The sequence below is a fragment of the Carcharodon carcharias genome, chromosome 15 (assembly GCF_017639515.1).
Source record: "Carcharodon carcharias isolate sCarCar2 chromosome 15, sCarCar2.pri, whole genome shotgun sequence".
Lineage (NCBI taxonomy): Eukaryota > Metazoa > Chordata > Chondrichthyes > Lamniformes > Lamnidae > Carcharodon > Carcharodon carcharias.
The window spans coordinates 107453588-107477521 of NC_054481.1; the positions used below are offsets into that span (position 1 = coordinate 107453588).

At 39.3% G+C, this 23934-nt stretch overlaps 1 protein-coding gene across 2 annotated transcripts; it reads left to right on the forward strand.

The window, feature by feature from the left end:
* Nucleotides 1-23854, forward strand: ube2j2 (ubiquitin-conjugating enzyme E2, J2 (UBC6 homolog, yeast)). 2 transcript variants are annotated; one of them, XM_041207031.1, is made up of 7 exons: nt 5-201; nt 7056-7186; nt 11313-11353; nt 13450-13552; nt 17276-17414; nt 20863-20943; nt 22048-23854. In XM_041207031.1, exons 2-7 carry the CDS (start codon nt 7056-7058, stop codon nt 22324-22326), a joined length of 774 nt encoding a protein of 257 aa, XP_041062965.1. In that variant the 5' UTR covers nt 5-201; the 3' UTR covers nt 22327-23854. The 2 variants fall into 2 exon arrangements, with proteins under 2 accessions (XP_041062966.1, XP_041062965.1); XM_041207032.1 differs by lacking the exon at nt 20863-20943 and having other exon boundaries at nt 1-201.
* Nucleotides 23855-23934: the final 80 nt, after the last annotated feature.

The window sequence follows — 23934 nt, forward strand, 5'->3', positions numbered from 1 at the left end:
CCCGGACGTGTTTTTCTGCTGCACCAGTTCGGCCCGTGGCCGCCATATTAGCGCCGCTGTCGCTTCGCTGCTGTCCGGGGACTGGCTTCATTTACTCGGGAAGGAGTGGTGGCCGATTCCTGCTGGAGGAACCTCGGTGCAGCTGCTCGGCCAGGGTCCGGGGTCCCGTTCGGAAGGCGCTGGAACTGGTTTCATGTCGAGGTAAATGCCGGGGTCTGAGGGGGGCGGGGGGGGTGGGTAGGCCTAGCGCCCTGGAACAGCGGCCGGGGGTTCCGGCTCGGGCCTGTGGGAGGAGCATCGGCCCCGGGCTGTCCCCTGGCGCATCCCCCGGCTCCTGAAGCTGCCGAGAGCCTGCGAATGTGATCACTGAGAGGAACCAGTGACATCCGGAGCTCCCTGTGGATTGAAAACAAATCTGTTTCCTGGAGCTTTTTCCAGTAACTGGTCTTTGGGAATAAACTCCCACCGTTTATAAGCTGTGAGCAGAGGCTTTTGGAAAGGGCAAAGCCTGACATCCCAGCCCCCTTGAGCCTGTTGATGCCCTTGATAGGTATTTGGAAAGCTCTTGATTTAAAAACAAAGACTTGCATTTTAGCGCCCTTTGTACCACAGGACTTTACGGCCACTGAATTACCTTTCAAGCATTGTCGCTATTGTAGGAAATCTGGCAGCCAATTTGCGCGCAGCAAGATCCCACAACAGCCATGTGATGATCAGTTTTTGTGATGTTAAATGATGGGTAAATATTGGCCGGGACACTGGGGAGAAGTCCCCTGTTCTTTGAAATAGTGCCATGGGATCGCCCTTAGCTCCGCAGCACCGCCGACAGTACAGCATTTCCTCAGTGCTGCACTAAGTGTCGGCCTGGATTTTTGTACTCAAGTCTCAAGAAATGGGACTTGAATCCACAACTCAATAGTTTACCTAGACTTTGAGCGCCTGTGGTAAAGTCTCACATTAAAGATTGCTGCACATGCTTAAGACGTTGGATTCCAAGGTTATCATGGTTGTAGGCAAGGTATTGGCTGAGAGGGGAAGCTGGCAAGTACTTGTCAAGGGAATGGTATTGGGTTGCAACGCTGACTGGAGTACTTTGGGGTTCGGTGCTGGAACTTGTACTGTTTTTGGTGGATGTACTGTGGATTTGGAAATAGTGTATTTTGGACCAGTATGTAAATATCAAACTTGAGAGTGTTGGTAGGAAGGGCTGGGCAGGCAGCAGAATCTGATGCACTCTGCAGGAAATGATCAAGAGATAAAGCTGAGGATTTTAGGGGAAACAATGTTAAACATTGGTGCAAAGTAATGCAGTTGTGTTGAGAGCAAGCAGCATTAAAAGGAGAGTGTCCATATGTGCCAATCACTAGTTCTAATCCATCTTAAACAGTGTGCAGTTCTGGACACTATAAGATAAACTTAGAGGAAGGGTAACTAAGTTCCCAAAGTAGTGCTTGAGATATGAGAAAAGGCAAGGTGCTGTGTTTATTGAAAAGAAGGTGTCTTGGGGCTGATCTTGAGGTATTTAAGATCTTAAAGGAAATTTGTAAATATTGGTGCATGGGGTAACTTCATATTCATTGGAGGTAGCACAGCTTGCTGGAGCTTAGTGATTGCAGTTTTGGCTTCATCTGAATGATCACCAGATTAAACAACCTGACTTGCTGTCTCCAGCATTATCTTGTAAATCATCAGTTGAGATACTTGCAGCTAGTGTTGCTCATCTCCAGTTATGCAGCTTTCTCATGTTTGAGTGTTCATTCCACTCACACTTTGTAAGGCAAACAGGAAAGTGGCTCCCCCCCACCCCCCAAAACCCCGGCAAGCAATCACAGAAAAGCACTTCGAGTTAGACCACTTAGATCTAGCTAAGACTTTACATTAACTTATGGTTCACATCTCATGGCTGGGAGAGATCACGTACCAGCAGGATTGTTGAGAGATCACGTACCAGCAGGATTGTTGAGAACTGCTTTCTGCTGTCCTACTCGGGAAGACTGCTTGGAATAGTTATTGAGATTTCAGTGCACTGAAATGATCTGGAAACTTCCTTGAAAAACAAGCTTTTCCTGTACCCACCACCACCTCATGCCTGTCGTAGTTTTGCACACTACGTTGCCAGTGTCACTGCTGTTTCGGCTGGCCTTGTACAGCTTTTGTTTGGCCTTCAGCCGAATGATTTTGCATCACGTTGAATATTGGCTGAAAACTTTTGTATATGACATTGCTTCATAAAACCTAGCATCCAGTCTGCTCACAAAGGACACAGAGGCTGCCAAGAGGTATAGACAGGTTAAGTGATTGGGCAACAGAATGACAGATGGATTATAATGTGGGGGAATGCGAGGTTATTCACTTTGGCTGTAAGAATAGAAAAACAGAATTTTTTTAAAAGGTGTGAAACTTGTAAATGTTCCTCAAAAGGACTTGGGTGTACTCCAATACAAACATAAAATTAGCATGCAGGTACAGAAAGCAATTATGAAAGCAAATGGTATCCTAGCCTTTATTGCAAGGGAATTGGAGTACAGGAATAAAGAAGTCTTGCTACAATTGTACAGGACTTTGGCAAGACCACACCTGGAATACCGTGTACAGTTTTGGTTTCCATATTTAAGGAAGGATATACTTGCGCTGGAAACGGTGCACAGCGAAGGTTCACTAGATTAGTCTCTGGATAACAGGGTTGTCCCATGATGAGAGGCTGAGTAAATTGGATCTCTACTCGCTATAGTTTAAAAGAATGAGAGGTGATCTCATTGAAACATACAAGTTTCTGAAAGGGTTTGACAGGATGGATATTGAGAGGTAGTTCCCCCTGGCTGGGGAATCTAGAACATGAGGGCACAGAAAGTGCATTCACCAAATTGTGCGTTTTCTTTATCAATACACTATTATTCTGAAACAGAAAATCTGTCAGACATGACTTCCTGTTGGCAAATCTACACTACTATCTTTAACCAAGTTGTGACTATCTTGAATGTTAATTATTTGCTGTATTTTGGCACCTAAAGCTTACCCAGTGACAACATTAAGCTGACTGGTCTAGTTACCCAGTTTATTTCTCTTTGACGAAAGTGATACATGTGCAATCTTACAGACCTGTGGCAAAACTTCCATATTGGACAGTGTTTGAGCTTGTGGTCCATTTCTAACATAGCTCAGCATTCTTTGATCCATGCTGTTGGGACAAGTGTTGCTTGCTCCTTGTTTGAATTCTACCAACTTCTATTTCAGTCATTCCTTATCTATTATCCTATCTGATTGTCCCAACACCACCTCTTGGATCCTTTCATTCTCACTATCACACAGTTCTGTGCAAATCAAAGTACTTCTCAAAAAGTTGCTTTCTTTAATTACTGTCTTTTTTTACCAAAATTGCCATTTCCTTTAATGTTTCTTCCCTGCCAGTTTCTTCCGTATTTTCTGCTCGCCTTTCTAATTTTTCTTTCTATGTTTTCTATTCTCCAGATTTTTTTGTATTACTTGCCTCAGATCTAGCCAAATATACATTTTTAATTCTCATTTTAATTTGAATTTCCCCATCCAAGGAGCTCCTGCTTCTGTTGCACCGCCTTCATGTCTCCAATTTGAAAGTTTTCTACCCTTCGGGGTTTTTACCTCATTGAAATTTTCATTTTTTCCAGTGAAATACTATTACCTTTGAGTGCTTCTTTTGACATATTAAATTCTGGTGGCAGTTGACAGATGACTTCCACCTTTGAGTTACTGACTGGCTCCATATTATTTCCTAGAACTTACTTCAGCGCTGTTGAAACTAAAAATTAACTGATCTCGAAAGCACTCCTGGACACATTGTAGAAACCCCTTTTCATCATTGCCCCTTCCATTACTCTTACCTCTGTTTATCTTTGAATAATTAAAGTCACTTCTTATTATGGCCCTGTTAATTCTGTGTTTGTTTTCTCTAATTTGTCTGAATATCTGCTCCATCCTTTAGGCAGTGTAAAAGTTTGCAATAGAGTAAGAGTTCCCTTGACTAACCAGTTAGGTTCAGGTTTTTCATTACCTTTTATGCTGCAGTGCTGTAACAAAGTCTTTAGTTAATATTGTTGTCTCGTCTCTTTTCTGACTGTCTTGAATATTTCCCTCTTGGATGTTTCCTAAGCAGGAACATTTAGCTCCCAGCTCTGCCTTTGCTTAAGCTGCATCCCTGTTAATGCTGGCGCGTGGTTTTAGTGTTCCAGATTGACCAGCCTAAGTGGAGAATACTTTATAGAGTGCGTCCAAAAACACTTTCTAAATCAGTATGTTTAAAGGCCAAAAAGGAATGAAGCATTGCTATTTTAATTTCAGGAAATGAGGCTGGGTAAGTAACTCATCGGAGAGTTGAGAGCAATTGAGAATTAATTACGACATCGTTGGATTCTGAATAAAAACACAGAAAAGACAATGAAGCCAAAAATAAGGCAAAATTCAGTGAGGTTAAATCTGATCTGGCTCAAATTAAGCCAATAGGAAAGTTAGCAAGCTAGATGTCTGATCAACAGTGGGAAATCTTCAAATAAGGGACAAATTTGAGGAAAACACAAAGAATACAGTTCAATGAAAAAGTAAATGAGAAATAAACAAACTAGGTAAATACATAGAATCGGGGCTGACCTACTAAAGAAAACCATTTGGGAATAGAGCAAAAGGGAGGAGATTAGGAGGAGTAAGAAGAAATATGAACAAGGCTAGCAGGTAACAAAACAAATTAATGAGGCCGCTATAAGCATGTTAAAGTTGAAAGAATAATTAGAGGGTAAGACCTCTCATTGAGGAAGAGAAAATCCAGTTTAAAAGGCTGAGGGAGATGGCAGAATGTGGAGGTGTCAGAGGAACAACCTGAAGAGAGAACTGCTTCTGATGAGGTTAGTAGACTGCAAGGTGCATGAGTCATCACTAGGCTTTGATAGCACACACCCAAGGCTGTAGAAGGGGGTTAGTGAGGTAATAGCAGAGGTTCTGACCATCATTTTACAATCTTCCTTAGATATGCCAATTGTGTCAAGGACTGAAGGGTAACCAAAGTAACACCTCTGCTCAAAAGGGAGAGGAGAATAAACCAGGTGATTATAGAGCAGGTAGTCTAACGTCAGCTGTGGGCACACAATTAGAATCCATACTTCCAGATAAAATTAGTTAGTGTTTAGAAATGTATGAATTAATTAAGAGCAGCCAGCACAGGTTTGTTAAAGCAAGTCATGTTTGACAGATTTAATATTTTTTGGAAAACGTGCATGATTGGATTGGTAAAGTGAATGTAGTAGATATACTGTCGATAGATTTTCAGAAGGCATTTGATGAGGCATCACAGGATACAGGAGTATGGTACAAGAGAAGATGACAGACAAGAAAGACAGCATTAGTTTTAATGGGTATCACCTAGATTGGAAATGAGTTGAAAATGGTGTACCCCGGGGTCACTCCTCGGTACCATTTTGTTTCCTGAATATTTAGATGATTTGGACTTGTGCATGGGAAAAATATTGGAATTTGGTGGTAACCCAAAGTAAAAGGGTTGCAAACAGTGAGGACAATTCTCAAGGAAGGAGGCATAGGTTAGCAGAATACACAGACTTGTGGAAGATATCATTTTAATGCAGATGAATGTGAGGAAGTAGGAAAGTTGTACAGTGGTTTGGTCACCTCTGGCCTGCTTTTATAAGATGGGGCGGTGGGGGGCAGCTTCAGATACTGGGACTACTTGCATTTGAGTCGAGAGTGGAGAGTTCAAAGAATTATATAGCACAGTAGGAGGCCTTTCGGCCCATTGTGCTTGTGCTGGTCGTTTGGAGTTATCCAGTTAATCCCTGCTCTTTACCCAAAGCCACCTTTTATATTAAAAATTCCTTTCAAGTATTTGAACATTTAAATAAAATTTGAAGTATTTAAAATTATTATTGAATCTGTTTCCAGCCACCTTTTAAGGCCATGCATTTCTGATTACAACAACATGCAGTATTTAAACAAAGGTTTTCCTCCTCTCCTGTCTGGCTGTTTTGCCTGTTATCCTAAATCATCTCCTCTAGTTATTGAGCCTTCTACCACTGGCAACAGTCTCTCCTTATTTACTGTATTAAAACGCTTTTGGAAATCTATGAATTCTCCTCTTAGCCTCTACTCTGCAGAGAACAAGCCCAGCTTCTCCATTCTGTCCATGTAATTGAAGTCCCCCACCCCTGGTAATAGTCTAATAAATCTCTTCAGTGCTCTCTACAAGGCCCTAACGTCCTTCTCAAAGTGCAGTGTCAAGAATTGAACACAGTGCTCTAGCTGAGGCCTAACCAGTATTTTATCAATATTTAGAATAAGTTCCTTGTTTTTGTACTCTCTGCCCCTATTAATAATAAAACCAAAGATCCGTGTACTCTTCTAACAGCCTTCTCAACTTGTCCTTACACCTTCAGAGATTTGTGTACATACACACACCTGCCCAACACCCCCCAGTTTCTATTCTTGCGTCCTCTTTAACATTGTACCATTTAGCTTATATTTCCTCACCTCACTCTTCCTACCAAAATGTATCACTTCATACTTCCACGTTAAATTTCATCTGCCCCATGTCTGCCCATTTCACCAATCTATGTCCTGACGTTTGTTGCTATCCTTCGCATGATTTATTGCATTACCGATATGCAAGAAATAAAGTAGTGGTCCTGCACAAGGCAGTTTCGAGAACTGAGCAGGATCTCAAGGGTAGTAATATCCAGATTATTCCTCCTCCATGTATTAGAAGGAAGGAACATGCATTTATGTAACTTCATTTATAATAGTATTTTATCATGCTTCCAAGACATTTCAGAGTGCTTCACATCCAATGAATTTTTGAACTGTAGCCCATTGACAGATGGAATTACCATTGTGTTCCATCTTATCAGTTCTTAATGAAGACCAGCACAGTCACCTTGTCTGGAATTGACCTTATGTATATTCCTTGGAGAAATAGCTTGGCAATCCTGTTTTAATTCCTCCCGTGCTGAATCTAATAATACAAAATATAAGCTTAAAAACATTTAAACTGCTTAGTGAGATTTGTTTTTTTTTAAACTTAGATGAGCAACAACAGTAACAAGCGAGCTCCAACAACGGCAACCCAGAGACTGAAACAAGACTATCTTCGAATAAAGAAAGACCCAGTGCCTTATATCTGTGCTGAACCTCTCCCATCTAATATTCTTGAATGGTAAGTACGTGTTGCATTAAGAAATTTGCTTAACTAATTCTGTGTGTAACATATCTCAGCATCACAGTGGTTAAAACCAAGGATCCCTTGGTAAGGTTGCTCATTCAACCAATCTTGGTTCACAATAATTGCAGAATGACCCTGAAGTCCACTCCCCATTGCAGCATCCAACTGGTTCTTAATTCATTCATGGCCTCATACTTATCTGAGAGTCTGTCCTGTGTATTGATCACTCGTGAGGAACTTCTAAAACTAAATTTGCCTTTTTACTACATTGAACAGGTGGTCCCGTATCCACTGACACAATTTAATTTGAAACATTTTTCCAACTTTACCTTTCCATAATGTTTACTATCATAGACTTCTCTAAGATAACCTCCTTTCAAAGCTGGAAAGTGGAATTTTTTCCAGTTTTTTCTCATAACTTATGGGCTGTCCCATGGTGTTAAAAGTTATGTGGCTGTCCTCTTAACTCCAGTGCTTTAAGGACACCAAATAGGGCACAGCACATGAGATGCAGGCTGTCTAAAGCACTACACAGTTTGCTGCTTGCTCCTCGTATTTAGACTCTACTATTTTAGCTCTTATTGTTAAGAATTGTTGATTGCTTCGTATCCTGAATGTCCAATCTGATCAGCCTTCTGGAGTTTTTTATTCCAACTTCATCCATAGCTAATTTTAATTCCTTTCATTGGTTCTTTAAAATTTGTGCTTAATTTTCAATTATTCCCTTGTGATACTTAAATGTTCCTTGTGAAAGCAGTGCAGCCAGTCTGCTGTTTCTGCCATGCTGATGTCAACATTGTCTAAATATGGATTTCTGTGACACACTTTAATTGCTTTGCTCCAATTTTATACAGTGGTGAAAAAAAATTGGTCCTGTAACTATAGGCACTGAGCAAAATAAAGCACTAAACTGAACCAATCTCATTCCTAAAATAAAATCTAAATCCTTTTGACTGCAGCAGATTAGAACTGTTACTGGGAAGTGCTGAAATTCTATCAAAGATAGAACCTAAACCAATCAACCTGAACAAAATGCTTTTTCAAACATCCTTTACCTACCATTTTACTTTCTCCATTAACTGAGAGGTTCACAATAAAGCTTTTACCCTGTATTTGAATATGTTTTTGTTTTGCCTGGTGCTGTTCCTGAGTTCATCTAAATTCTCTTCATCTAATGAGGTTTGGCTGGGATTGATGATGGAAGAGTATGGGATGTGGTGAGTCATGAGGTTAGAAGTTGTGGCTTTATAAAGTTCTCTTGCTGTTAATGGTGACCGTTCTGTGAATGCCCAGTTTTTGGGCTGCTAAATCATAGAATTGTTACGGCACTTAAGGTGGCCATTTGGCCCATTGTCTCTGCACCAACTCTCCAAATGAGCAACTCACCTTGTGCCATTCCCTTGCCTTCTATCCATAACCTTGCACACTCTTCCTTCCCACAATTCACACTCATTTATCGGAGTGACAGCTAACAAGCTTCCTTTGAGATCTTTTGTCTGAAATGAGGGTGGATTGCATACTGCTAATTATTGTGAGGCTAGAATGCCACTGGTATCGCCATGCTTGGAATCAGACAATGTGCTTGCCTCTTGAGGGATTTCCATGGAATTTTCTGCAGGCATCTTTTGTGAATTTGTGCAGGTGTGAGGGATAGAGTTGATGTGTGTTATGATGAGCTAATGGAACTAGGGAAATTCCAGTGATGAGAGACAACTCCCAAGCTGCCATCCCAATGTTTACCAAGATGCAAAGGGTGTTAATGTTCTGTTTGCTTTGCTGTTCTCAGTGAGGCTGCTTCTACGTTCAAGGAGATCCAGTGAAAAAGTGCTCATTTATGACATCTAGTTATATGTCTTGTTATCTTTGGAACTCCATGATCAGTATTTATTACCAGAGACTTGCAGTGGGAGGGGAGAATCCAGTTGTCATGGCCCATGTAGGTACCAACAACATAGGTAGAACAAGGAAAGAGATTCTGCATAGGTAGTATGAAGAGCTGGGCAATAAATTAGAAAGCAGAACCTCAAAGGTTCATTGAAGATGGAGATATTTGTGGAGCCGCCACCTTTAGTGAGTTTAATTGTCTACCACCATTCGTGACTGGATGTGGCAGCACTGCAGAGATTGGATCTGATTTGTTGATTGTGGGATCACTAGCTCTGTATATTGCTTGGTAGAGTGGGGGAATATGCTGAGCCATGTGGTTACAGATTGTGGTTGAGTACAAATCTGCTGCTACTGATGACCCACAGTGCTTCGTCGTTATCCAGCCTTGAGTTTGTTCAAAACCTATCCCATTTAGTACTGTGGTAGTGCCACATGTTACAATGGGAGGGTATTCTCAGTGTGAAGATGAGACTTTGTCTCCACACGGACTGTGCGGTGATCACTCCTACCGATACTGTCATGGACAGATGCATCTGTGGCAGACAGGTTGGTGAGGGTGAAGTGAAGTATGTTTTTCCCTCTTGTTGGTTCCCCACCACCTGCCTCAGACGCAACCTACCAGCTATGTCCAGCTTGGTCTATGGCATGCTACTGAGCCACCCAGAGTACATATTGCACTCTTGCCACCTCTGTGCTTCGTGCAAGTGGTGCTCAACATGGAGGAGCACTGATTCATCAGCTCAAGGGGTGGGGTGGTACGTGGTAATCAGCAGGAGGTTTCCTTGCCCAAGCTCAACCTGATGCCATGAGTTTTCATGGGGTCCAGAGCCTACATTGAGGGTAACTCCCTCCCAACTGTATACCATTGTGCTGCCACCTCTGCTAGGTCTGTGCTGATGGTGGTGTCTGGGATATTATCTGTAAGATATGATTCTGTGAGGGTGCCTATGTCAGGCTATTGCTTGACCAGTCTATGAGACAACTCTCCAAATTTTGGCACTAGCTCCCAGATGTTAGCAAGGAGGACTTTGCAGGGTCAACAGGGCTGAGTTTGCCATTGTCGTTTCCAATACCTAGGTCAGCGCTGGGTGGTCTGCCTGGTTTCATTCTTTATTGACTTGTTTTTAACAGCTTGCTACAACTGGTTTGCTAGAGTCCACCACATTGCTGTAGGCCAGACTAGATAAAAGATAGCAGATTTCCTTCCCTAAAAGGGCATTAGTGAATCAGATGGGTTTTTACGACATTGGTTTCATGGCCATCGTTAGACTTTTAATTCCCAAATTTTTATTGAATTCAAATTCTGTCATCTGCTATGGTGGGATCCTAATAGTTATCCTCTGAAAATCAAATGCAATGTGCAATTTTTCAAAATTATTTTAGCCAATGCACTAATTTTAGTGGAAAAGGCCTTGTGGTATCGATAAATGTACTCCATGTGCATATTTACTAAACTTTAAAACGCACACGTGTACATTGCAAGTATTATTATTGAGCTCACATGCCCAATGTTAGAATCCGTTACTCATCTTTTGTTTACTGGTCAAAAGTAGCCATGTTTGTGTTCCCAATTGACTACGTGACTAGTCGCTAATGTGTTGGCAGCAATGGCCGAGGCTGCACCACTTCACTGCGGCGGAAAGTAAAAGCTGTACCTTTCAGTTTGTAAAGGTTTGTTTCTAGAAACTGTTGTCAAGCCATTTGCAAAAGAAAAAATACTGGGGGGGGAAGAAAAGTCGCAACCATCTGTATTTCGTGACCCTTGGTCTTCTATATAAAACAATCTGCAGCATCCCATGTCAAATTTCTACACTTACTCACAGCCAAGTCCTTCAATTTTCCATAAGCTTACCAGGGTGCTAATATTGCAGTGTCTGCATAGGTCTAAAGGATGATAAATGGCTTGTTGTACCCCCTGATCTACTGGGGTAAAATTACTGTAACAGTGTTCTTTGAGAAGTTTCACTCTGTGCTTTGATTCCCCACCATCATCAACAATCTCTTCTCCTTTTATGTTCAGGTATAAAAATGGTAGTCAAAGGTTTAAAAACACCTTTTACAAGTTATAACTTGTAAACTTCTGAAACATTGTGCGATTGTACCAGAGTACAGCAAAATTATTGTATTATTAGATGCAAAATAACCGAGTCTAAATTTAATTACAGAATAGCCTTATGCAGGATGTAGTGTGTAGAAAATTATGGCTTCCTTAACATTTACCATCTCTTGCTAGGCATTACGTGGTACGAGGCCCTGAGAAAACACCTTATGAGGGTATGTATTGACATTGCTGTATTTTCTGATTTGATAATTGGCTGGTATATTAATGTCATTCTATTTGATTTATCACATTCTTTAGCTCTGTTTGTCATTTTATAATAAATTGGTTGCTGTACAACTTGCTATATATATTCCTTTCTGACAGATGTGCAGTTTTGATATTCTACAGTTGGGCAGTAATGACAGCATTTAAATTTGCATTTCTTAATGGTTCTGACTGAAAATTTTAAGTATAGTCATTTAATATTTTGTCCTCCAAGTATCAAATGTAACGTGTGATAGGCAATTTTCCATCAACAAAATTTGACTGAACATTTAAGGTATGGACAAAGAACATTGTTAAGGTAACGGTGCTTTTTGAGTGAATTGACTCACTGTTAAGAGTTTTGTAACCTCAAAATCCTGACTTTACCATTCAACTTTTAATCTAATATTGCCACCCTATTAGCTAAAGGTGGAGTAATGCAAGCTGATTGGCTTCAAAGCTGTAAGTTTAGTGTAAATTCTATAAAGTTTGTGCCCATAACATTTTTGGAACTTGTAGAAATTGGGACATCTATTTGTATTTGAAGACTAGTGTATCTCCCAAGTTAAACACCAGAGGTTAGGCAGTGAGTGGGCCTGTAGAACGGGTTTGAACAGGAAGCAAGTGGGCAATGGAAGAGGCCTGTCACAAAATGTGAAACCTGGAGAATATGGGGAGGGCTGGTGCCCTGAGGAGGGAGTCACAGGTTGGGAAGATAGAGGGATAGCCAATGAAAGAGCAGGTTGGGCTGCTGTGGAAATAAGTTACAGCTTTAATCACCTTATTTTGATTTAAATAAAATCTTATCTGGGCTGCGAGTCAGGACCTGTCAGCTAAGATTGTCAACTTCTTTTTGGTTAACATTTGTTATTTTTAGTATGAGTAGTTAAGCAATCAGGAAACTGAGACATGAGGCTTCACCACAATAAATATTATATAGACATACTACCTAGAACTTACATTTTGAGTATTGGATTTGAAATGAAACCTTTCTTGGGATTTACTTGTAGACAAGCTACAGGGATGCCTTCACTCTCACTGTAGAAATAGGTATGACTGAAGGCTAGATGCACCAGTGGGATAAGATTTTATATGTCATGGGTGGACTGACTCAAAAAGAGAGTTTGTTCTGATTGTGGTCTAGGCTATGAATGAGAGATAAATTTTTATCTCAAGTCTTCGTAATGAATTCTTTTTATAAAACGTTTTAGCTGTGAGGGGGAAAAAAGTCTTAAATGAAAGAATTGTATGGATGTATGTGCCTGGTTGCAAGTAGACACCAGTGAAACCGATGCTTGTGGACAAATTTAAAGACCGAACGAGTGATAATTATTTTGCTACTAATATAGATTAAGGATATTGATCTGAGTGAATGTTCGATGGGAAATAATTTTTAAAATATAATTTAGTGCCTCCTTTGAATATGCTGGGTGGGGAGAAGAATGGGGTTGATGGGAGAGGAATGCTCCCTAATAACCACGTGGGTTATTTCGAGAGATAGAAGAAAACAGAAATTTGCTTTGCTATTTTACGAGGTGTTTTCAAAAGCTGCCACAATACAAAGATTTACATTTTTAGGTGTTTTCTTAACTTACAGTACTAATTCTACAATGAACAGCATTAAAGAACCTAATTTAAAGTGTGAAAGTATTATAGTGTTGACTCTAACAGAAGTGCATTCAACCATGTGCAATTTACTATTGCTGAAGTTAGAATTCATTCTAATATGAAAACAAAATGCTAGAAATACTCAACAGATCTGGCAACATCTAGAGAGGGGGAAACAAGAGTTAGCGTTTCAGGTCAACAACCTGTTTCTCTGTTAACTCTTGTTTTTCTCTCTCTGCCAGACCTGCTGAGTGTTTCCAGCATTTCTGTTTTTAATTCCAATTTCAATTATCTGCAGCGTTTTGCTTTGGTACCAAAATTCTTTGTGCTATATTTTTGACATGATCAAAGTCATTATGCAATAAAGAAAGGAATGTTTAAACTTTTGACTGTGGAATGTGTGAAAGTGAAGTATATGCAGATTCTAATAGTGCTGTTGTTTTCTGTTTAAATCTAGGTGGTCTTTATCATGGGAAGTTAGTTTTCCCCAGAGAATTTCCCTTTAAACCCCCTAGTATTTATATGATTACACCAAATGGAAGATTCAAATGCAATACGCGGTAAGAGATTTTGTAAATGATTTAAAGCTTTCATTAGTCATGTCAAAAAGAACTTAGAGAATACAACACAGAAGCATCAAAGATTCTGCTGTTATCAGTTTTTCACTCCCTCTAGGTTTCACTTTCTGTTACTCTCACTGATATGACATTTACATTTGTTGTGTTTATGCAAAAATGAATTCACATCTCCAGTTTCTGGCATACACCAGTCCTTAACCCCTACAAATGGTACAGGCCAATCTTGCAGAGGCGTAGATAAACAATTCAAACAATAGTTTCAAAATCGGTACAAGTTCAAAGGCTAAACTATTTAACCAATGATGCTAGATGTACAATTTTTTAAAATGTTCTTTTGAATGATTAGAAGAGTATATAATACAATGAAGGTGTCTTTCAAAACATTTTTTCGCATCATCAGCCATAGAGGGATGTCACTGTTATAATTCAGGCATTCTCCAGACACACTTTCCCCACTGTCAGCATGATCTGCTCCATAACCAAGCCCTCACTTCCAATGAACCAAATAGTTTCCTTCCTTGGAAAATACCTGATAATCTAGTATGTTCCTGCTGATGATAAACTCCTTTTTCTACCGATAGGCTGACTGGAAATGTTGAAAGAAGCCTCCTATTCTCCTGAGCTTTCTGACTGACAAATCACTGACAGATCATATTTCCTGAGCTATAAATTAGGTTTATGAAAAAGCTGGAGCAACAACAAACTGCAGATTTTACGAGATCATGTTAAGTAATTTCTCTCCAGTAATGCAAATCTATTTCAAAGTGACAATGTTTCAAAACTTTAATGCTGATAAGCTGCAACACACTGGTGAGGAAAAGCTTGCGCGTTAACTTAAACAATCAGATTGTCTGATGAACCCCAGCTCTTAAGAAGTGTCATATGGACTCGAAACGTTAACTGTGTTTCTCTCTCCACAGATGCTGCCAGACCTGTTGAGGTTTTCTGGCATTTTCTGTTTTTATCCCAGCTTGTCAATGTTTGGCAAAACAGAAATTCATTAAATTATGATTTGGGACTCAAAATAAGCCATCTCTTTTATTGATTTGGAATTGTGAATTAAGTTGAAGTAAGATAAAGTGTCTTTCACACACTCAAACACATATCAAATCACAAATAGGTTTTAAAGCCACACAGTCTGCCCGATGTAGGGTTTTCCCATTATTAACCCTGCGAAACAGTGTAAGCTCCCTACAGGGAGTGATAGTTTTTTTCCCCCTGTCAGCCTGCAGTCTCGTGAATGATTAATGGCCTTCTCCTCGTAGCCTGGTAAACAATATTAATTGTTTCTAATCTCTCTGTCTGCCATTCATTAATCAGTCTACCTAACTGAGGTAACTTTCTGTCTCTGAAGTGATGTAGTAGACAGCAATGTTGAGTTCATTATAATTGCAGCCAAGCTGATTTCAGCAGGAAGTAACCAATTTAAAGTCTTCGTTGGCTGGCTCGCTACCAAAGTCCTATTTTTTTTTTAAAAACTATTATTATTTGAAACCAGACTGATTTCAACTCAGTCATTGAACCCCAGTTGATTCCTAACACCATTCCAAATCTCACTGAAGCTACTGAGAGATGCAGAAGTAGAAGAATCACTTTCCTAACGGAAAGAGAGGAAATGGAGACCTAAAGTTATTCAAAGATGCTATTGTGCAGATCACCTTCCGGTGGCTCACTGAAGGGTAGCAATGATCACCACGGAGGCAAAAGGGTAGCTTTTCAGCATCTCCCAGTGATTGGTTATGTGGCAATAGCAAAGTTCTCGAGGATCAACCATGAAGTTCTGAATGAAAATGTACTGTCTTTTAAGGGACGAATAGAATGGAGGAGCTAAAAATTTGGAAAATAATGCAACATTTTAATGGACATAACTTTTTAGAAATCCCTTGTGCCACCACAGAGATTCTTAGGACTTTGGTTCATTGTTTCATTTGTGTTTGGTGTGTGGAATGGGGGAGAGGCAGTTAATGGTAGGGAAATTGTAAGAGGGAAGAAGAAAGAATAGAAAAATGGAGCAAGCTGTAGAAATCTTTTTTTTCTCCACAATTGATGAGTAGAGACCAGCGGAGTATACTGAATGTCCTTCACTGCTACCAAGTCAAATTTCTGGAATTCCCTCCCTAGCAGCACTGTGGGTATACCTATTTTTAAAAAAAGTTGATATGAGCTTTTCCTTACAAGTATGGGTCCAACTTCTGAGCAATATCAAAGTTTTGAAACATTTGTCATTTTGAAATGGATTTGAAAGGATAGGTTTTTGTATTTATGTTGTACCAGTTTAACGTTTTCAACTTAACTACGTTTTCTTAAAAATAGTCAGTAGATTAGAACACTATTTAACGGGCAAATATTTACACACCTTGTAATAGCTTTAATCAAGGTCAGAAGTTGCTTTCACTTTTTATCAGTGTAAACAGAAATTACTATTAATGTAAAAATGTTACCTATTGCGATTAGCCTGTCATGTGCTGCTGATCGTTTTTTAAAAAAACAAATGGTAGGCTGTAAATTCTGAATGGTATAATCTACATTTATTGCAAAGTTAGAAGTCAAGCTTACTCTTTTCCCAAAAAAAGACTCATTGTAGGCATTTAATTTTGCAGATCCACTGATAAAGCATATAATTTCTTGATCCACGCTTGCATGGGAAATATTAAGACACTACAACACAAGTCATAGACTTTGATTTATTGAGATTCCACTGTTTCCTATTTTCCTCTTGTATCCAAATCCATTCAGACACAGTTTCTCTTGCTATTTTTGGAACATCCCTTGTAAATAGCTTGTAACAATATTGACATTTCTATAGTTTTATAACGTGATTGTCGATGTTTTTAGTCAGCAATTTGATCATTCATTCCCAGCCACCAGACTTTTGCAATTTGTAAAACAACAACTAATAACCTGAGATGGCGCAAAACAGTCTTTCAGCAGTCATCTGTGTAATTGTTGTAATGGTTGTATGTGATGCATGCACCATAGATTTATAATCGGGAGATTTAGATATTTTGCCAAAGCTATATGAACTTAAATATTTTTGCCTGACCTCCCAGAAACAACATAACTTGAAGTTACCATAATTCTCAAGTTGTTTAAAATTTTTTTAATTAAGCCTCCTATTGAAGTGTCTGTGCCTTTTATGCATTTACCTTTAGCTGACCTATTGAAAGTCATAAATGAAGAAGCTCTATTGTGGCACAAGGAATCTCTAAAAGTTACACCCATTAAAATATTGTGTTATTTATTTTCCACGTTTTTAGTTCCCACATTTTCCATTCTATTCCTCCCTTAAAATCCAGTACACCTTTGCTTAACCAAAGAGCTTTGGAGCTGATCTTCCATAACCTTGTTCACGCTCTGTAGCTGATCCCTGGAAGGTGCTGAAGTGTTGCTCCTTTGCCTCCCTGTCTAGAGTCACATCATTGGCTCTCTGGAGCTCTATCTGAGTTCAGGATCTCGCTGTGTGAGAGATCATAGGCTGGCATCCAACTGTGTTGTTAAGCATTGCCTTAAAAATGATACCCTTAAATTGTATAGATTGCGAGTCCCAAAGGGAAATACACTTTTGATGAGTTGCCTAAAATGCACAGTGAGAATGTGATTTACTAGTTCGTTCATATGGGGCATCTGTGGGCAAAGAGATTTGAGTTGTATAAACCTTGTTGGAAAAAATAACCATAATTTTTAGTAAAGACCTTTACTTTGCAGGTTATGTCTTTCAATCACTGATTTCCATCCAGATACCTGGAACCCAGCCTGGTCTGTCTCTACAATCCTGACAGGTCTCCTTAGCTTCATGGTAGAAAAAGGGCCTACATTGGGTAGTATTGAAACTTCAGAATATACAGTGAGTTCCTTCCATTCATTACTAAAGAGAAGGTTTTTCATTATCATGCTGTAGATTTTTTGAGATTTGAACTGAATTAATATTTGAACTGAGCGCGTGCCTTTCAAATTATATTTTTATCCTCTTCCACTCCACCTTCCTTTTCTTATAGTCTCCCATTCTCCTACGTCAGGAGGTAAGGATGGTCTGTCTCTAATTTCTTTCTTTGTGTTGATCATAACTCTCCCAAGCCAGAGCAAGGCATAATTCAATTGAAGTGCCTTGTTTTTGGTGAACTGGGCAAAAACTGAAAACTCACCGACTTAAAACAAGTGGGTTTAGATCACCGAGACTTATGGAAGTTTATTGAGCTATTTTCATTTTGAAATCAACTGCTCAACTACTGAAGCTAGCGCCCCATGACCCTTTTTTTGAATGGAGCACAGAAGAATAAGTACTCCACTTCAGGTCCTTGTTTTCCAGGTCTGTGTAAACTTTGTATTTTTTTATGTTCAACCCGCATTCTGCCCTCTGCAATTTGAAATTGTTCAAAACTCTGCCTGTGTTCTCTGTTATATATTTGGCTCTGGTCAAACAATGCCTCCATTTTAAAATTCTCATCCTTGCATTCAAGTTCTTCTGCCCTCCCTAGCACTAATCTTTCGGCCCTACAACACCGACCCCAACCACTCCAGATCTCTGCTGCCAATTCTAGTCTCGTAAGCATCCCTGAATCTATTCACTCCACCATTGATAGCTGTGTGTGCGCAGCTACCTAGGCCCTAAGATCTGGATTTCCTTCCCGCTATTTCTTTTTCTCTGCCTCTTCACCAGTCTTTCCTCCTCTAAACTGCTCCTTGAAATCTGCCACTTTGACCAAGCTTTTGGTCATCTGGAATAGCGTCTCCTAACATGGCTGTGTGTCAGCTTTTGTTCCATAATGGTCCACTAAAGAGCCTTTGTATCTTTATTACATTAAAGGCATTATATAAATCCAAATTGTTAAGCTCAAGGAACTTTGTTAAAATGTGTGCTGTTGTTTCTAAAATCACAAGTAAAATTTTGTGTTCATTTTGATTCTTTATTAATCAGTCTTAATTTACAAATGTATTGGGCTCAAATACAAATGGAAAGAGGGCCTCAAAGTGCTCCTTGAGTTTTGTACCATACAGCAGTTATATCAACCACATTTCCAGCTTTTACTTCTATTTAGGGCCGCATTCTGAAAATAGTGGATCTTTCTGTCACTGGGAGCAGTTTGCTCCATTATCAGTGAAAACAAGCTAACCTTCAGTGCTCGTATATTAACATATTTAATCATTTTAGTAGCTATTACATTTTTTCCTATTTATTTGCAAACGTTAACATTTTTGAAGCTTCTGGTTTTAGACTTTTATGTTGTGATTTAAGTTCATTGTTGTGATTTCAGTTGGTGATGGTGCTTACTTTTAAAATCTGTTCATCTTGCCACATAGCCTTTCCAAAGTTTTTGGCTACTGGGATCACAACGCTTGGCAGTGAGCAACTGCCAAGGCAGTGTGAGTTTTAAAGCAGGACTTAATATGACCATTGAATGTACTAGAAAGAGATCTTGCTAGATTGTATGATTTCATTTACTAGGTTCAGAGATGCTTCCGTTGCTAGCTTGTCAAAGAATAGACCTGTGGCTCGTACAGAGAAGCTGATTCCAAGAATTCTGCAAAGCATCATCATCAGTTGAGTTGTGTTCTGTATCAACTCAAAACCAGAGATGTATGTTCTCTGGGAGTTGGATAGCCTGTTCCAGTTCAAATTCTGACTTTGCAACCTAAGTTTGCTCATGTCTTCTGGCACTGGGACATTAGAAAAATGATTACGATGGCAACGGTTGAAATTAATGCAAACTTGTTTGAGCAATGTTAACTAACTATCAGTTCACTAGCTGCACTCTGGTGCTAGTTTGTACTTAACCATTGGTGGAGTTTGAATATATTTCTCTTAGTTTCCGAATCTGAGTTTTCAGAATGCTATTCCCATGAATGCCAGTGATGCCAACGTATTCTTTTGAAGCTCCTGAACTATAAAGCTTTGACGTCCATTTCCACAGATTTGCGAGATTTTTTTGCTGTTGTTAGTACTGATCAAGTCAGTAGTCAATGTTACAAATGTTCTGATCATTAACACATCCTATTGCGAGTATTTTTAACCTTGAAGTCCTTGGTGCTTTGGTTATTTAAGAAACTGGTTTCCACTGCATGTTCTAAAATGCCCCCAAAACACAATGCTGAATACTAAAAAACACTAGTTCAACACATGTAGTGGACTATTTTGAACTTTTTAGTAATAGGATGGTGGAAAGGGGAGGGGGAAGGTGACATGTAGGATGGGGAAGGGGGATGATGAGTGGGGAGGAGGCATTGAACATAACATAAGAAATAGGAACAGGAGTGGACCATTCGACCCCTTGAGCCTGCTCTGCCATTCAACAAGATCATGGCTGATCTTGTGTTTCGACTTCCACATTCCTATCTAACCCCGATAACCTTTGATTCCCTTGCCTGACAAAAATCTATCCACCTCTGCCTTAAAAATATTCAATGACCCTGCCCCCTCCACCTTTGAGGCAGAGAATTCCAAAGTTGCACAACCCTCTGAGAAAAAATTTCTCCTCAGCTCTGTCCTAAAGGGGCAACCCCTAATTTTAAAACAGTGCCCCCTAGTTCCGGAGAGTTGGAAAGAGAATCACGGATAAAAATCCTGCTGAGTGGGAGCAACAGGATTGAGGGCCACAGTGTAACACTGTGTGGGGTTGCAGTGCGGAAAGAAAACAGTTTGCTGGTGTAAGAAAGGGTTGTAAACTTGGTGGGGGTTTGTGAGTGTGGGGTTAGTGGTGTATTGGAGCTGAAATTATGTCGGGGGGGTGGTTTGTGGTGGTGCTGATGTTAAAGTCTTGCTCAGTGTTGTGGGGGTTGGGTGGTGGAAATGAGACCAAAAGATTTGCTCAGGTTGCATTGTGGCCTGAAAATGAGCACGATGTAAAGGTAGTTGGTGTGGAGCAAACTTACTCACTGGGAAGGGAGTGTTGAGGACTGAAAAATTTAGATTTGTGTATAGGAGGTATCTGTCTTTATAAATTATTGCTGTAGCTGCTCATTTGGGTGAGTGACCATGGCACATTAGGTTCACCCCTGTTGTGATCAAATGGTCATGGTTTATTTTTGCTAAACATTGCTACACGCTGGGTAGAATCTTGAGAGCACCCATCATTTTTAATAATTAATGGATAACTTGCACTGAATAAGGCATTAAAAGTGAACTTTTGATGCAAAGGATTTTACTACACTCTTTGAAAGGTTATTTATGAATTGTCTTTGTAAATTCTAAAGTGTTTTATTTTAATTGACAATTCATATTGTCTTGTGATAGTTTATACAGACCCTTGACTAAATCCAAAGTAATGTAAATATTTTGAATCTCTACCTCTTGACAGAAAAGGCAACTTGCTGCCCAAAGCAGTGCTTTTAATCTAAAGGATAAAGTGTTTTGTGAGCTCTTCCCAGATTTAGTGGAGGTAAGTGTTCATGAGCTTTCAGGATAAACAACATATTGAATGTATCATCCAAACTGACCAGTCGTATTGTATGCAAAATCTGCCATCTGGTGATATCATAGGTAGTGGAAATAATGAAAAACAATGAGACCAGATTCAGAACCATTGGGATGCTTTAGTTGACTGGGCAAGTCGTAGCAGGTTTCATTTAGTATAACTGGATACAAAAGCATCCTTAGAATGCAAACAAAAATCAGAAGAGGAGTTGGGTATTAAATAGAACAGGAATGGTACATGTTGATCGGGAAGAAGATTTGGAGGTCATTGCAGATCAACCTATGAAACTGACCACCATGTTTAACTTCAGTAAATAAAAGGTGATTAAACTACGTGATCGCTATAATTGAAGAATAGAATTCACGCCATAGATAATGTTGCTGCATATGATACAGGTTACTCCTATGGGGAACTCTGGCCACCTAATTATAGGAAAGCTTTCATTGATCATAGACAACTTCTGAATAATGCTGGAGTCTAGCATTGGTGAGCAGCTCCTGATGTCTACACTCCTAAATTTGTCATCCTGACTTCAGCAGCAGAGTCTTTGACAGCTTTCTCTGTCAGTCTGATTCTGCCCCAATGGCAGTAAAGTAAAATCCAGCAGATAGCTCATGAATGCTTCTCTTTTGGAATCTAGTCTACATAGGTGATAGTAGAAAAGTGGTTGAGGATGATTCCAGTTTTTAAGAACTTAATATGTGCTTGAGGGTTAAAGACAGGCAACAACGTTGAAATCTCAAATACTCTTAAGCTAGGGTTGTGTAATTGCATTTGTTTTAGCATATCTCGTTAGCAAGTTTGCAGTTGCTTCCTGTTGGCTCTTGCTACCTTACTATTTGGTAAACTAAACAGTTTCTGATGGGTCTTCACACCTTTGTCACTCTACAGTGCCATCAGTCGCCTTAAGTAAGCTTGTAAGGAGTTCTGGGTTAATATTTTTGAGTCAAACGTTCATGAGGTGAAGTTAGGATTGAAAAGATACAGTGCAGGGAAAAGGAGAAGAAACCAGGAGGTTCCAAGCAAACTAGATTTAATGACATTAGCTTTATTCTCTTATATCTCTAGGAAATAAAGGAAAAGCAACGAGCACAAGAGGAACTAAGTAACAGGGCTCAGGCCCTGCCTCTACCAGATGTTATCCCTGATGGTGAAGTGCACCAAAATGGTATGCCGCTTCTTAATGGGCATGCAGTGCTACCGGCTGCCAACCACCAAGGCCTTCAACAGGCCAACCGAAACCACGGACTCCTAGGGGGAGCTTTAGCAAACTTGTTCGTCATTGTTGGTTTTGCAGCTTTTGCCTACACAGTGAAGTATGTGTTACGAAGCATAGCACAAGAATAAAGCTGCTGAAGAGACCAAATTGTTGCAACCTTGCAAACAAATCGGACTCCTTTTGGGGGAAACGTTGCAGAAGGGGAAGAGTAAGACTGTGCGCTGGAGTGATGTAATTAAAATTACATTTGTATATGTACAAAAAGTGACCAATTAGAGCCTATGGTTTTCTTTCACAGATGTATGGATCAACGGACCTAACAAATAGTTCAAGAATTTGCAAGGGTTCAGATTTACTGTGCTGGTCATGCATATTTTACAGTGGATGACCAATATTATGCCTCTTAATTATGGTGAATCTGAGACTCGTGCTATTTCTAAAAGAGGCATCTTTTGCAGCAGCATTTTCAGATTTTAATTGTTTACTTCACAATGATTAAAAATCTATAGCCCAACATAAATGACTTTTTAATGTATTTATATTACTGTTGTATTTTGAGTATATTGGAAGCATTTCTGGAATGAAAACAAAATGCAAAAATTAAATGCTAAGTGGGATAAAACTGAGTGTGGACTTAAAAGCACTTTTTGAAAAGTGATTTTTGTTTCAGCAAAATTGGGAAGGTGAGAATGCGATGTTGGTCGTCCAGTGTAAAATAAGTGACCGCCTGAAAAATCGAGACCGTGTGCACATTCCGACAAACTGATTACAGGCTTTTTCTCATTAAGTTTTATGGGTAACCCTTTGGCAAAACACTTACTGCAACCATCATTTATGGGCTTTTTTTGTAATTGACCTCCATTAAGAAAAGATGCTCAAAATGCACCACTTCCGTCGCTGGAAACAATACTTTAATGGACGATAATTTGCTGCTTAATCAGTTATTTCTGGAAGATGTTAAGTTTGCCTTAATATCTTTAGAATTTTCCATACTTTTTCCCCAAAAAAAACCTGTGTAAAATTTTGATAGACTTGGCAGTTAGACACAGTTGCCGGGGGACTTAAACAAAGTCTTTGCAATGCCTCATCCTGGTTTTATGGGTGGCATTAAACATTAAAATAGGGTATTTGGAATACTGTTAAATGTCATTTCTAACAAGCGATAGAAGTTAAATTAGATTTTCACTTGACTGAACACAGTCATTTTGTTAAAATAACTTCCTGAATATAATTATACATGTCCCACTCAACTATTAATCTGAAATGAGCATTTTGTGCATAATAGCAATGACTGCCTTGAAAATTGACTATCAGCAAAATTGAGGATACATTAGTACTTGCTTTAATGTCATTGAAATAAACTAAAAATCTTCCAGAATTAGTTACTTATTTTCCATAAAGAGACTGATATTAACATAAGTGTAAAGTCCACAATTTTATTCTGAAAGTATTGAGTAGGGAAATGTTTGTCATCCATTAAGTTTCTACCGTTCTACTTTATAATGTACAAAATATTTGTCAAGCCTTTGGAAAGTGTGTTTCTTGAAAGCTGTATTGGAATTGAGAATGTGTTGGTGACTTTGTATTTTGGAATTATTGAAAACTGAACAATGGAAAAACAATGCAAATTCATTAAACTGACAAACATTAATGGTTGCAAGACTTCTCCGCATCATCCACAAAATTATTAAAAAATTGTGTTTCCCCCCCTCCCCCGGCCCTAATTCTTAAAGTAT

Coding starts and splice junctions, on each gene's coding strand:
- ube2j2 (XM_041207031.1), top strand. CDS start 7,056: ATGAGCAACAACAGTAACAAGCGAGCTCCAACAACGGCAACCCAGAGA. Junction 13,553..17,275: donor AGATTCAAATGCAATACGCG/GTAAGAGATTTT, acceptor TTTACTTTGCAG/GTTATGTCTTTCAATCACTG. Junction 17,415..20,862: donor TTGAAACTTCAGAATATACA/GTGAGTTCCTTC, acceptor ACCTCTTGACAG/AAAAGGCAACTTGCTGCCCA.